This window comes from Gavia stellata, chromosome 17, assembly GCF_030936135.1.
Source record: "Gavia stellata isolate bGavSte3 chromosome 17, bGavSte3.hap2, whole genome shotgun sequence".
Taxonomy (NCBI): Eukaryota; Metazoa; Chordata; class Aves; order Gaviiformes; family Gaviidae; genus Gavia; species Gavia stellata.
The window spans coordinates 11572403-11585071 of NC_082610.1; the positions used below are offsets into that span (position 1 = coordinate 11572403).

The 12669-nt window shown below is 39.8% G+C and overlaps 1 protein-coding gene across 9 annotated transcripts in view; it reads right to left on the bottom strand.

Moving 5' to 3' along the window:
* MICAL2 (microtubule associated monooxygenase, calponin and LIM domain containing 2) overlaps nt 1–12669 on the bottom strand; it is an 82604-nt gene that overhangs the window by 54147 nt on the left and 15788 nt on the right. For all 9 annotated transcript variants that reach the window (XM_059825841.1, XM_059825842.1, XM_059825840.1 and 6 more), the window contains exon 2: nt 4999–5356. In XM_059825841.1, coding sequence (XP_059681824.1) covers nt 4999–5262 — 264 coding nt within the window. In that variant the 5' untranslated portion in view covers nt 5263–5356. The remainder of the gene's footprint in view (nt 1–4998; nt 5357–12669) is intronic.

Consider the following 12669-nt stretch of genomic DNA (forward strand, 5'->3'; position numbering starts at 1 on the left):
CTTTGGAAATAGAGACAATATGAAAAGCAGCGGAAAGGTTTGGCAGATAAAGACCATCCCGTTTTATCATTTACGGGTACACCAGTGTGGTTAGCACAGGGAGACGAGGCTCAGAGCCAGTGCTGAGTCAGTCGCAAAACCTCCATCCCCATTTCTGACCAGGGCTCCTCTTCAGCTGACTCACACCCTGGCCCCCAACGTCCCTTGGCTCCCGTCCCCCCTCAAGCCACATGCTCTCTGTAATATTGCCTCAGCTAAAGCAGCACCCCACCAGAGGAGCCCATGGAGCCCTCCCTACAGCAGAGACACCAATGCCACCGAGTCCAGGTAGGACTGACAGCATGTGACGCTACTGAAAAGAGCCACTACGTTTTTATGCAAGCCCTGGAAATGTCGTCATAAATAATTTTAGAGTCATTCTCTTGCAATAAGTCTCCCAACAGGAGTTTTTGGAAGGGAACCTAATCTACTATAAAACAAGCTTTGAAAGGCCAAGTCCAGGAACAAGGAAAACAAGAGAAGCCAACAGTGACTGAGTTCAAGATCATTTCATTTGTTTCTCAGGAATCTATATGAGATACATATACACATATACCTACAAATGCACATATGTATGTATTTATATACATAGCACTCAAGACTTTTTAACTCAATTTTATATACTTGCTTTATGCTAATGTTGTCCAGTTAGGCCTTGAAACCACTGCTCAGACTGTGCAAGTCCTCTGCCCAGGAACTGTGCCCAAGGTAGGGTCTACAACAGAGACAATGCTCAGAAGACCAAAGCCATGCATAGGAATTTGCCAGTGCCCTCCTCACAATGTACACCACCATCCTCCAAAACTGGGTATATCCAGAGAGAAATGCTGGAGTCTACCAAGGCATTAGCACTTTAAACAAAGTTTCCTTAGTTCTCCTCAAGTGTAAGCATGTGTTTTGAAAAAACAGCATACATGTTTGAGGGGGAAGACAACACCACATTTGCATGCTTTAGAGAATCAACACCTCTCTTCAGACTAAGTCTGGAATGTTTTCATGGGCAGTGATCTCTGCTCTCCGGAAGCATGAATCTACAGTCATGGGACAGCCAGAATTTCAGGTGCACAGCATGAGCCAGGGCCTGCCCTCTGATACATATGCATACATATCTCAAACACCAGTGGGAGCCTCATTTACATGTGCATGCACATATCTGTATCATTTACACAGTAAATTGCCAGTAAATCAAATAAAGAATCTACTCCATACAGAGAGGTTCAAATAAATGTTTAAACACTCACATGTGTCTTAAAAAGACTATTGAATACACTCTGCAACTAGCTGGATAAATTCTTGTCCATCATCATACTATTTTTTGCATGTTCAAAAATTTAGAGAGATAGTCAAGCTGCTAGCATGGTGAACAACATATGTTAAACGTTTAATCTTCTTTAATCATCTAGCTATGTTTCATTCCATGAAGAAACAAATAATTATTACAGATTCCAAGCAGGCTACTCTGCATTGATAAGTAAAAGATGAAAATGAGAGAGAAACTTTGCCAGGATAATAAAGTTGTGCTCTTTTTGTAGACATACTTGCAAAAATCACAGTATGATTTCTAGAGTTTTGGCTACTTAGGACAGACTTCTGTTTCTCTCTAATACTGGTAAACTGTGCAAATGCCAGCTCCAGAAATAGTATTCTGAACAGTACTCATTCCCATTTTACAACTTTGTGATGGAAGGAAGTGTATGTCTGATACAGATTTAACATACACACAGATGGACACCTACAGTTTCAAAAAAAACTTTGTTTCTGCCCCAATTTTGTACATGTCTTTCTGCAGCACTTTTTGGGTTTTTAATCTTCTACAAAGAATTAAAGGGAAAATAAAGTCCACAGTAATGCAATTCTGAAATAGCAGTGGGTTTGAACTTTTTGAAAATTGTTCAACTGGTTTTATTCATCCAGCTTAAAATCGTACCATTGTAGAAACTTTAAAAACCATATTTGGCAATGTTCTTCAAGAGCAGTTAAGACACAGGATTATTGTTATTTAGTTGGAATGGAACATTCTGTGTGTATAAAAGTTGTGTATATTGTAATGAGCAACTTAAGTGTGGCTGAAGAGTTTGTAAGCACAAAAAAAAAATCAACAAGTACGCTTTCAGCTGTTAAATACTGTGCAAAAAATGAACAGTTTTAGGGTGAGGCAGCAGGTTCTTGATTTGTTAAAAAAAAAATTGTTAAAAAAAAAAAAGAGAGAGACCACGAGTAGTTTAGATCCCAATTGTGTTTTATCACCTTCAAAGACTGGGAAGATTGCAAGAAGCCAGACAGATTGCAAAGCCGTATCTGAGAAGAACTGAGAGCTGCAGACTCAGCTACAGAGCTCATGGCCACAACCTCATATAAAGCCTTCAAGTCATATATTTTTTTTTTTTAAATGATGCCTACTAGCAACCTTGGCTCTGTTTACAGAAGTGCAATTGCAAAAATCCACTTAGCTCATTTTGTGATCCTGCTTTAACAAGTAAGATTTTTACTCCGGGCTGATATACTTCAAATAGTCCCCAGGCAACTCCGCAGAGGTGAGCGCTGGGCACTGCTGTCAGGATTTAGCCTGTTAACTCCTGTTTGCCTGCTTCACTACTAAAAATGGTAGCTGGCATAACATGCAAGAAAGACAGAAACTTAAAATTACTAGTTGCACTGAAGGAAAATCGTGGTATGTATACTGTAGCCTAATCTCTCTGCTCTGGCATTTTTGTTGGACTGCCAGCGTTTCTGAGAATTCCTTATCTGTAAGCGGGGCTGTCAGAGTATACCACCACAATGATCAGGGAGTCCGCAGTCCTCTCGCAACGTGTCTCCTCTCATGCATGTTGCACAGATAGGCTTTCACAGCAGGCTGTGATTCACGTGTGAGGAATGTTTGGTAGATATCCCCACAGAGCCCACAGACTGTGGTCACTGCTTTCATTTGCAGCAATCTGAAGAGTCATGTTTCTCTGGTTAAATCAGTGATGACACAGTGAAGTGCAGGTCTGGGCACGGTCCAGGTTCATAATGAACATCTACAAGTATTTCACAGAATATCTATGCACACACTGCTCATATACAGACATTCTATATTCATTTGCAATTTGATCATACGTGCATCATAGATATGTCCATTAATTTCTGTAAATACTTACACCATGCCACTAAAAATAAATCTTTACTCTCAAAGAGCAGTAATACCATACTTTCAACACTGCATAAGGTGCTGATGAGCCTCCTGCTTGGCAACCTTGTAGAGCATTACACAGGCTGTATTTTATGTACTAACCAATTTCTGTGAGTCTTCTCATAATATATAAAAATTAATCACTTTGCTTAAGAACTTTGCAGAACCAGGCCTTAGCTTTGTAATGTCACACTTGAGAGAGAAGGACTTCATTTTTACATTTCACATGGGTCTTAAAAACTGGTTTTTTGTGTTGCAAATACTTCCTCAAACTAACCATGGAAATTTGGACCTGGAGCTGTATGTGTAGGTGAGGTGTATGTGGAATATCTCCTATAATTTGTTAATCATCAGACACTTTCTCATTCCTTCCCTTTCCTGTCTGTTTTCATCACAAAGATGCTCAGTGACATATGTTCAAGGCCTTTTCAAAAGAACAAAAGGGAGGAAGGAAGCACAGGTCACAAAGGGAAACGAAGGGAAAAAGGAAAGGAGAAAAACAGAGGCTATCAGGAAAACAGTGCAGATTACCAATGGCACTCTTTACTTTCTAAAGAAAAGTGTAGTAAGGACATTTATTACCTTAGAAAAAGTTAATAATCATTGGGAGCTTATTAAAAATGAATAAATAAAAACAAAGGCCTCTATATGTACTGAAGGTAACATGGTGTCCTTCTCCTTGGTCCTTTTGAGACGTTTCAGTGCAATGATGCAAACAAGACTATTTCAACACTGCCTGTCTACTGAGTCCATAAAATAACACACTTCAGTGATAGTTTTAATTAAAAACTCCTCCACAGTTTGGTGTCTAGTTACCCCCCAGTGTGTCCTTCCTCTCTGCTCTACCTCTATACAGTCAAGTAGCTTCTTAAAACTTACCCTTCTTGAGGCAACTTTCAGCCATCACTTGGCAGTAAATAAGCAAATTGGTCTAAGACAAAGCTATTAAAAATATTCTGTGATAGCTAGATGAAACAAGTGGCATGAACTAGAGTATTTTGTACAGTTTTGACAAGATTTATACCAACGTTCAGTGGTTCTCTCCATCCAAATATGGTATTGCATGCTCTGCTGAAGACAAGATCATTTCCTGTCCTTTCCACAACCAAGCAGACCGTCTCCTTCAGGAACTACCACATAGCAATTATCCACATTCTGCTTGTGAAAAAGCAGTTACAGGGAAGTATTGAAATCCATAAATAGTGCAGGATTTTCTTTTGCTGTTGTTTAGCAACTAGAGCCAATGCTAGGTGACAAAGACAGACGCCCAGACCTCCAAGAAGCACTTTGCAGAGAACAGTTCAGGAACTGCTATTGAAACACGTTTGGCCAGCCCTGGTCTCTTACAGCATGCACCAAGCAGCAAACTGAGGAGTCTGCTGACTATGCTGTGATTTGCACCTTGCAAAACCCTGTTTAATAAAGCAAGTACTTCTTGTGAGCCTGGAATTAATGAAGCCTACTGCCTCATGAGTTTACATCTTATGCCTGATTGATGCTGATATCTAAAGAGGGCAGAAAACTTTTCTGCCATGACTGAGGCAGACTGTAAAGCAGGGTGCTTTTAGGTTCACTCTCACATGCTGTATGTTTCCACAAAACTTGCAGAACAAAAATACCTGAAAATTTGTCAAAATCAGGTGATATAAGCCATAGTTTCAAGAAGTATATTAAAAGGAGGGTTACATGAATGGATTCATTGCACATGATAGTAGAAACCTTGCTTCTGCAGAAAAACAAGTTTAAAAGAGTCTGAGCTATGAAATCAAAAAGTGGACTCCACTTACCTTAGTGTTCATGCAAGATTTTCCACGTTTATACTCTTTGTGACTTGCTCTTTTATCAAGCTTGTTCCACAAAGCTTTGGCCTTCCACGTGGTCACTCTTGACTTCAGTTTGGTGTAAAAGTTTCTATTGTCCAAAGGATCTAATTCAAGTTGGCGAGTGAGAATATTAAAGGCCTGAATGGTACCTTTGCACGTCGTCGCTTGTACAAAGTTTTCAAATATCTGGCCAGCTTGACTGTATTTTTCATCATCGGTTTCCCCCATGGTCCGAGAGAAGTGTTTGAAAAGGATTAAGCTGGAGCTTTCATGCAGGGGTACAAGTAATCAACACTACCAAGTACTTCCAAGCATGTTATTCCTACAAAAGACAAACACAGGTTATGTTAAAACAGGTTCTGCCTAACAAAATTAAACCCACAAACTACATATCCAATATGAACATAAAAACACAGAGTATGGTGACTGGACAGCCAGATACAAAAAGCTAGTAGTGGCATCCAAGATAAGTGTTACAAACAAACGTAACATACCTGTGCTGTCATGACATGTACTTCACAAAGACTGTTAAAAAAATCCTACAAATTCAAGTCTACTGCTTCAAAACCAACCAGCTTCACTGAGAGCCTGAGGATTTCTTTAATTTTTGTTCAGCGGTAAGTGCTAGATAACAGATGAAGAAAAACCAAATGTCCAGATGCTTTTCCCAAGCAGAATTTATGCCACAGCAAGTACATCCCTGGTAACGTTTTGGTCTTAAGAATTCTTAGAAACCTGCAGCCAAAAGTCAACACTATTTGAGGGAATTTTCTCCCGTTGCACAAGCTAGGGCCAAGAGCGCAGCTCAGCCAGAGCAATTTAGAATTGGCACAATCACTTGCCACGAGCAAATGTACAAAGCAGGCTAAGCAGAAACATTATCACAAGTTACACCAGAACTGAAGAAACAGAAAACAAGTAACCACAGAGAGCTCCCCTTTTTCTAACTCTCTTGCCAAAATGACGAAGGGTTCAGCGCTCTAGTGCTTAGAAAGGAATTTTATCTCCACGTCTCCACATGTTAAATGCTGAAGTTATGTGTTTGGAGTCTTACCTTGTCACGTGCTGATGATATAAAGTAATGATGTTTGGCACACTAAGCCCCATTGGCTTTTCCTAGTAACATGATCACTGTCAAACTGTGCCTGATATTCCAGATAAATACCCTCACATTCTGCAAGAGCAATGCTATTCTAAATTAACATAAGTTTGCAAGAACTAAAATACTTTCATTGCAGCACTCCCTTATCCTTCTTTAACCTTGCTCTCAATCTCTTATGAGGAGTGTCTTAGAGTCAGCCAAAGTCCATAGAAAATATCCAAGTGGCTTTCACATTTCCCAAGAAAATTGTTACAGGTTATGTATATACTTGTCCTCGGAAGAGGGTATACCTGGACTTAAGTACAGAGATTTAAGTCATGTCTTCTTTTTCTTGCTATTAAAGAATTATCTACCAGTCCAAGAAATCAAAAACTAAATCAATGCTTGCCTAACCTCCTACATAATTAGTTATTTTGCTTGGAACATCATCTGTTGGCTGATAATTTTAGAATAAATTGTTAGAAAGGCCTTTGAAGTTATGCTTTTTAATTTAACACTGTTCACAAACTATTCATTCTCCGCTTGCATTTCCTTCAAAGTAGAAAAGAGAAAACATGACCAGTGTATTTAAGTAAAGAGACCTACCATGTCTATCTTACCATCCTCTAATACAGAAAAATATTACGCAACTTATTAAAGAGATCCCATGGGGAGATATAAGGAAGCATTTGGAATACTCACATTCCCTGGCTGCACTCAAAATAAATAACCTTTGTGTGCACATCATCAGTCTGTTGTTGGTTTGTGGGTAAAATAAATTGGCAATGTTGAGAGTATGTACATTTTCTTAGACCAAATGTCATGATTAAATATTTGGTGCCAAGAATAAGTCAGGAAATTTTTGTTTTCCCCTCTGAATACTTCATTTATAGTATGCTCCATGCCCTTTTCTGAAGAGCTTTGTGGCTTTGTGAGGTAAAAGCACAAACATTTTATATGCCCTGACTTCCAGAAGGTCTAATTTTTCAAGAATCTGAGTGCCGTGAACTCCCATTGACTCAAAAGGGGTTGAGGACATCCAGCACCTTTCCAGTTTCAAGTCCTCAATGATTAATGAGCAAACCTCTCCAACAATTGCATGCCGGCAGGAGGGAGCCCAGCCACCTTGGCTGCCCCGGTACGGGTGCGAGGGGGGCCCAGCATGACCCTCACCAGCCCCAGCTTTGGGAATGCAGAGCTACACAGCAGTTTTTGCATCGGTCCAAAACCAGCCAATAGATCCAGAAGTTCCGAGGGGAAGGGGAAAGGTAGGGGACTGCCATGCAGAAAGGCTGATGTATGTCTGGGCTTAAGCTTTACACACGAGTGCTATCACAAGGGGAAAGCAACGCAGGGCAACTAAAAGATAGCAACAGCACAGTGTAAGATGCTGCAACTCGGCTTAAACAGCTTGATATACAGGCACCCCAGGATTCAAGACCCATTGAAAAAAAGAATTAAAATCAAGGATAAGCAGTCACTTTACCCGACTTCCATACCTGCCTGAGATACTTTTTATAATAGAAAAGCCAAAGTATTTTTCTTTTCTCTCAAAATAATTATGACTAGCTTCTGAGGAGTGGGGAAGTGTCAGTGAAACATTCCACTTTGGACATTTCAGCTAAGGGAGTGGCAGCCAGATTAGGTTTTCTTAATTGCTATAAACTCACATCACTACTGTCTCAGGGCTACCAAAGACTTTGACTGACTTAACAGCTATAAAACAATACTTTCTTTCCATTGTTTTCATTAGCTCACCACAAGACTGTTATCATATTTGTGTAACACAAATATCTTTAAAAGTTAACTCTGGCATAATTGATAAGTGAGTCTGATCACAAGCTCCTTAATTTAGTATCTTTTCTGCTCACAGAGAGGGGATTTTTATAGCCTCAGCTGTTTCCATCCAGCAAGGAAGGGGGGGGAAGAAAAGCTGAAAGAGTAGAGCCATATCTGAACCAACCAAAGAAGAGAAGCAGCATGTGCCAGGGCTGATAACGGTAAGGAAAAGACAGAAGAGATGGTCAGCAGGAGCCACTGCAGGCAAAGGGAAGGGGAGGAAAACATTTTTAGCATGATGCAAAACAGTGCAAGTAGGTGTTGCACACACATGCACACACACAGCAGGCTTGGGCTTCCTCTGCCTTTCCCCTGGGGAAGAGGGCAGCTGCGAAGGACAGCCGCCAGGACACCTTCCCCAGCCTTAAAACTTCCCTCCTCCATTACCGCAAAGACAGGACTGAGGCTATTCTTCTGAGGCACAAAATTTTCTCCTCATGAACTTCCAAATCACTCCTGTCCACAATGAAAAGCTGTGGAGTAGCATCTCAGCAGAGACATTTGCTCACCAGCGAAGCATTTCTTCTTGCTGTGTCAGAGGTCATGTTCTCCAAAAAAGCCACATTTTGTGGTCAGAAAGACAGGACGAGACAGGAGACTCTGGTTACTGGGGTTTCTGGCTTGCTGGAAACATCACTTTTTTATCTTTTTTTTTTTTTTTTTTTGGCATGAACACTGTGTTGACAGATGACAGAGAAGATGATGGGGCTCTAAGCATATGCAGTTCATGGAAAAGTATACGTTTTTTTCTGAAGAGTCACCAGTATTTCACTGCAGTATTGTACATAAGTCACTAGAAACAATGCAATAAGGACAAGAAGTTGAATGGAGTAATTCTTAACTATAATTAAAGTTTCCTGTTCTATGACTGTCTCAAAGACTTACAAGGCAATGCATATACTACTTACCTGTAGTGGAAAAAACCCAGTGTTTGGGGAAATACTTGAGTTGAGCATAATCCAAAAATAGCGTTAAGTTTATTTGAAACTTTACTGAAGTGCTACAGAGCCCAATAAAAATTTGGGCCACAGAGAGCAAGAGAATTACAGAGCAGGAAATAGTCTGGGCAAACAGTTCTTTTCAGTCAGAACTGAAGCATCTATGGGTTAGATTCACAGATAACAGGAACTGTCATTTTAGGTCCCACACATGATGTATTAAGCACATACAAGAATTTGGATTTCCATGTGGCTTCCCGTGGTGTTACAGGAGTCTCTGGAGGGCTCCCAGACACAAAGTGCAAACACTGGGAAGAAGAAGAGTTGATCCCTTCTACTATAATAAGTTAGCCCAACCTCCTTTCTGCTTCCAGTCGGGGGCAAACAGGAACATCAGATGAGAAAATCTGAAAAGTACTGTTCATGCCTGGTGGCTACCCAAGGAGAAAGTGAAGATCTTATTACAACTTAAAGCAGTACAAACAGGGCAGAGAGAAAGTAGAAATCAAAGCAATTGTGATTGTGCATGTACAGATGTATACATATGAAAGCAAATGCCTGCAGTCCTGGCTGATATTTCCTGTCAGTGAAACAAGCTCTGTCACTACAGGTGATTTTGAGAATAGTGAAAAAATGCCTCCACTGTCAGGGTAATTCCACTAATTATCACTAGTTAAATGGATATATGGAGCTGGTTCATGTCTGCACATGAAGCCTTTCAGCATAATACAGCAACCAATAAAGTTGACATATAGGAGTCCTTAAATTAAAATAACTTTTTTTTTTTTGACAGCAGTGCCATGTTTATTGCTTGTCAGCAGTGTTTTGAGGTAGTATACTCAAAAATTAAAAACTTTTTTTGGCTTAGTTGCCCTACTGGAGAGAAAAACCCCTAATTTTAATTCAAACTTGCAGCACTTAAGTCCTTTCTTAGTCCTTTAATGCTCTGTTTCTAATATTTGAGAACATGTTCCTCAGGGAGATTGGAAAAGAATTAAATTCCTCACATTTCAATACCACTAATCCCGATTCCATTTTCAATGCAGCCCTAATTCTGCCATGTTTACCAAGAATAAATTATTTTATTAAGACTTGAGTTTGGCATGCAGGATACAATACATTTATTGTTTGCTTAAAGTCAGAAACATCAACAGAAATGAAGGACTGGTTTCTGCAGCATCTGTAGTAATAATTTACTTTGGCCCTTCCTCATCATCAGTAAAAACTGAAGTACTGCTGCTGTCTCTTCCCTGACATAACTGCCTCAATACCATTACAATAAGGGAAATATGCAAGCAAGACTGACTGTTTTGCAGGACCTTCTAGGCTTTTCAACTTAGTTTCTTCTCACATTAGGCACTTTGTTTTCATGGTGACCATTTTAAATATAAATATTTCTATCTGGAGGAAACACAGCTTCTTGGTGGTTTGGTTTCTTTGCATGTCTTCCTAGAACTGACATAAAAAGAAAAAAAAACTGTTTAATGTGATTCTGGTAACAACTGAAGCTCTCCCTTGCTTTGCTTATAAAACTAGTTAAAAAACACAAAAGTCCAATTGCCTAAAATACTTGTTTTCTATTGGTGACAAATAAAAAACACATTTCTTAAGATGCACAATCCTAACAGAAACATCAATGAACAGAAATTGCTTCTGAACAAAGCCTTGCAAACAGTCTCTTTTTATAAACAACCAGATTACTTTTCTGTATTTTTATAAAAAGCTGACTTCCACAGAACTCCTGCAAAATAACTTTTCAGGCCAAGTATGGAATTCAAAACAGCTCCTACTGAGACACTCTGTGCCTATGAACTTACAAGGTTACCGTACATGCTATCAGCTTGTTTCGCCAACGTTATATGAGACATTTCAAACATAAGCCTTCCAACAAGTGCTGCTGTGCCGATTTAACCTGCTACATCTGGAATCATCCCACAATAAAATATAGCTGGCAGCATCTGCACAAGTACACTAACACTTTGCAGAGAGTATTTTAGATATGTTCACAGGAAGCATAAAATAAAATGACCTATCTGTAGGATTTTATCTGCCACACAGACTAAGTCACATTCCACACATTTTAAAGTTGAAAGCTTTAAAAATAGTCCAGTTTGTTTCTTGATGTTACTGGTGTAAGCTTTCCAGTTTTACTGTGGGAATACACTAAGACACTGACAAGTAAAATGAGATCAACCACACAAGCCAGCAGCTTGCATATGTCTCCGTTCATGCAAACATACCGTGTTGGCATGGCCTGCTGCCCAAGGGTCCACATGCATAATCCCAGAGAAGAAGGCTAAACAGCTGCCCCTGCCACAGTTGCTGGTGGGGCCCAAGCCACACTGCACTAGCTTTGCCATACAGCCACTCCTGCAACTCAGATTTCGGATAAGACAGAATAGAAAGCTAGCAATCACAGGGTTCACTCCATTCTGCCGCCTGCACAAGTAGTACTGTGCTGTGAGCATCACTAAACCCCCCAGATGCTCATTTTGCAAAGCACAGGCACAAGTATTTCAAATGAATGACAATACATAGTTTTCCAGGCATCTGTATGCAGCATATACTTCAACTACTCATCAGAAATACTGATGCATTTATGAACAGTGAGTTCTAAAATAAAAATTTTTTCTTTTTTTAATGTAATGGTGTGGTACCTATATCACTGGAAATTTTAACTCTAAACTTTTAAGTCCAATGGTTTTGAGGAAAAATGTCTCTAGCCCAATTACTATTCCGTGCAGGTTACAGTGAGTATTTAAAAACTTTTATTTCTAAGAGGGGTGCTAAAAGCTTTATTACAAGGTCCCAAGTATCCATATAGTCTACATCTTCAAAACTAAGTATAGATGATTAAGCCACAGTCATTAGGGATTAATGTTCTGCATAAACAAGATTTTAAAACCTGACTCTTGTTTAGACTGGTTACAAGAAAGAACATTTTTCAGCTCTGTTGTAGTAGATTAGAAACACAATATAAACAACAGTAGAAAGTTTATGCTGATGTTTTCCTAGGCTAGGATCACAAGAGCAAAGGAAAAAAAGTATACCATAAGGATAACATCAGCCAGCAAGTAAGCATACCTCTTAAGAAAAGGTAGCTGTTAATTAAATTAGAAAGATGTTGTTAATTAAATTAGAAAAACGTTGTGAAAATACTGTCAGTGAAAACAATTAAAAGGACAAACTTTAAGCTCTTTGAAAATCCTGTCTTTCTTTTCCTATAGTTACACTTCTAATTTCAAGCTTACAAACTGGAACAGCTGAGATATAAATGTTATTCACAGAACAGGCAGTGGGTTGGTTGCTTTTTCATCAGCACAAGATTTCTATTTTCAATAGGATGTTACGACATTGGGCCAGACTAATTCAGAGAGCAAGCAATATCCTATTTACCATTACCAAAATCACATCCAGCAGGGAGGCAGCAGGGCCAGGCGCATCGAGGAGGGGTGGATGACGTGAGGTGATGATGGAGAAGGAGCTTCAGCACCACCTCTGCCCAGCTGCTCATGGGAGCTTTGAGATCCCACTCCCTCTCACAGCCCTGTGTCCTCCTCTCTGCTCCTCAGGCCCAGGTCACAGGGAAAACTTAGATAGCACAACTGTGTCTGTGAGGAGCACGAAAAAATGCATACCCACTAGCTGACAAAGCTATATCAGCAAAACCCCTGGTACACATGCAGCTATACCAACAAAACTGAGCCACATTTGGCAGCAGCAGTTCCCCTAGTAGAGCTTTCCTTTTGTATGCATGGCGACATAATTACGGAGGTA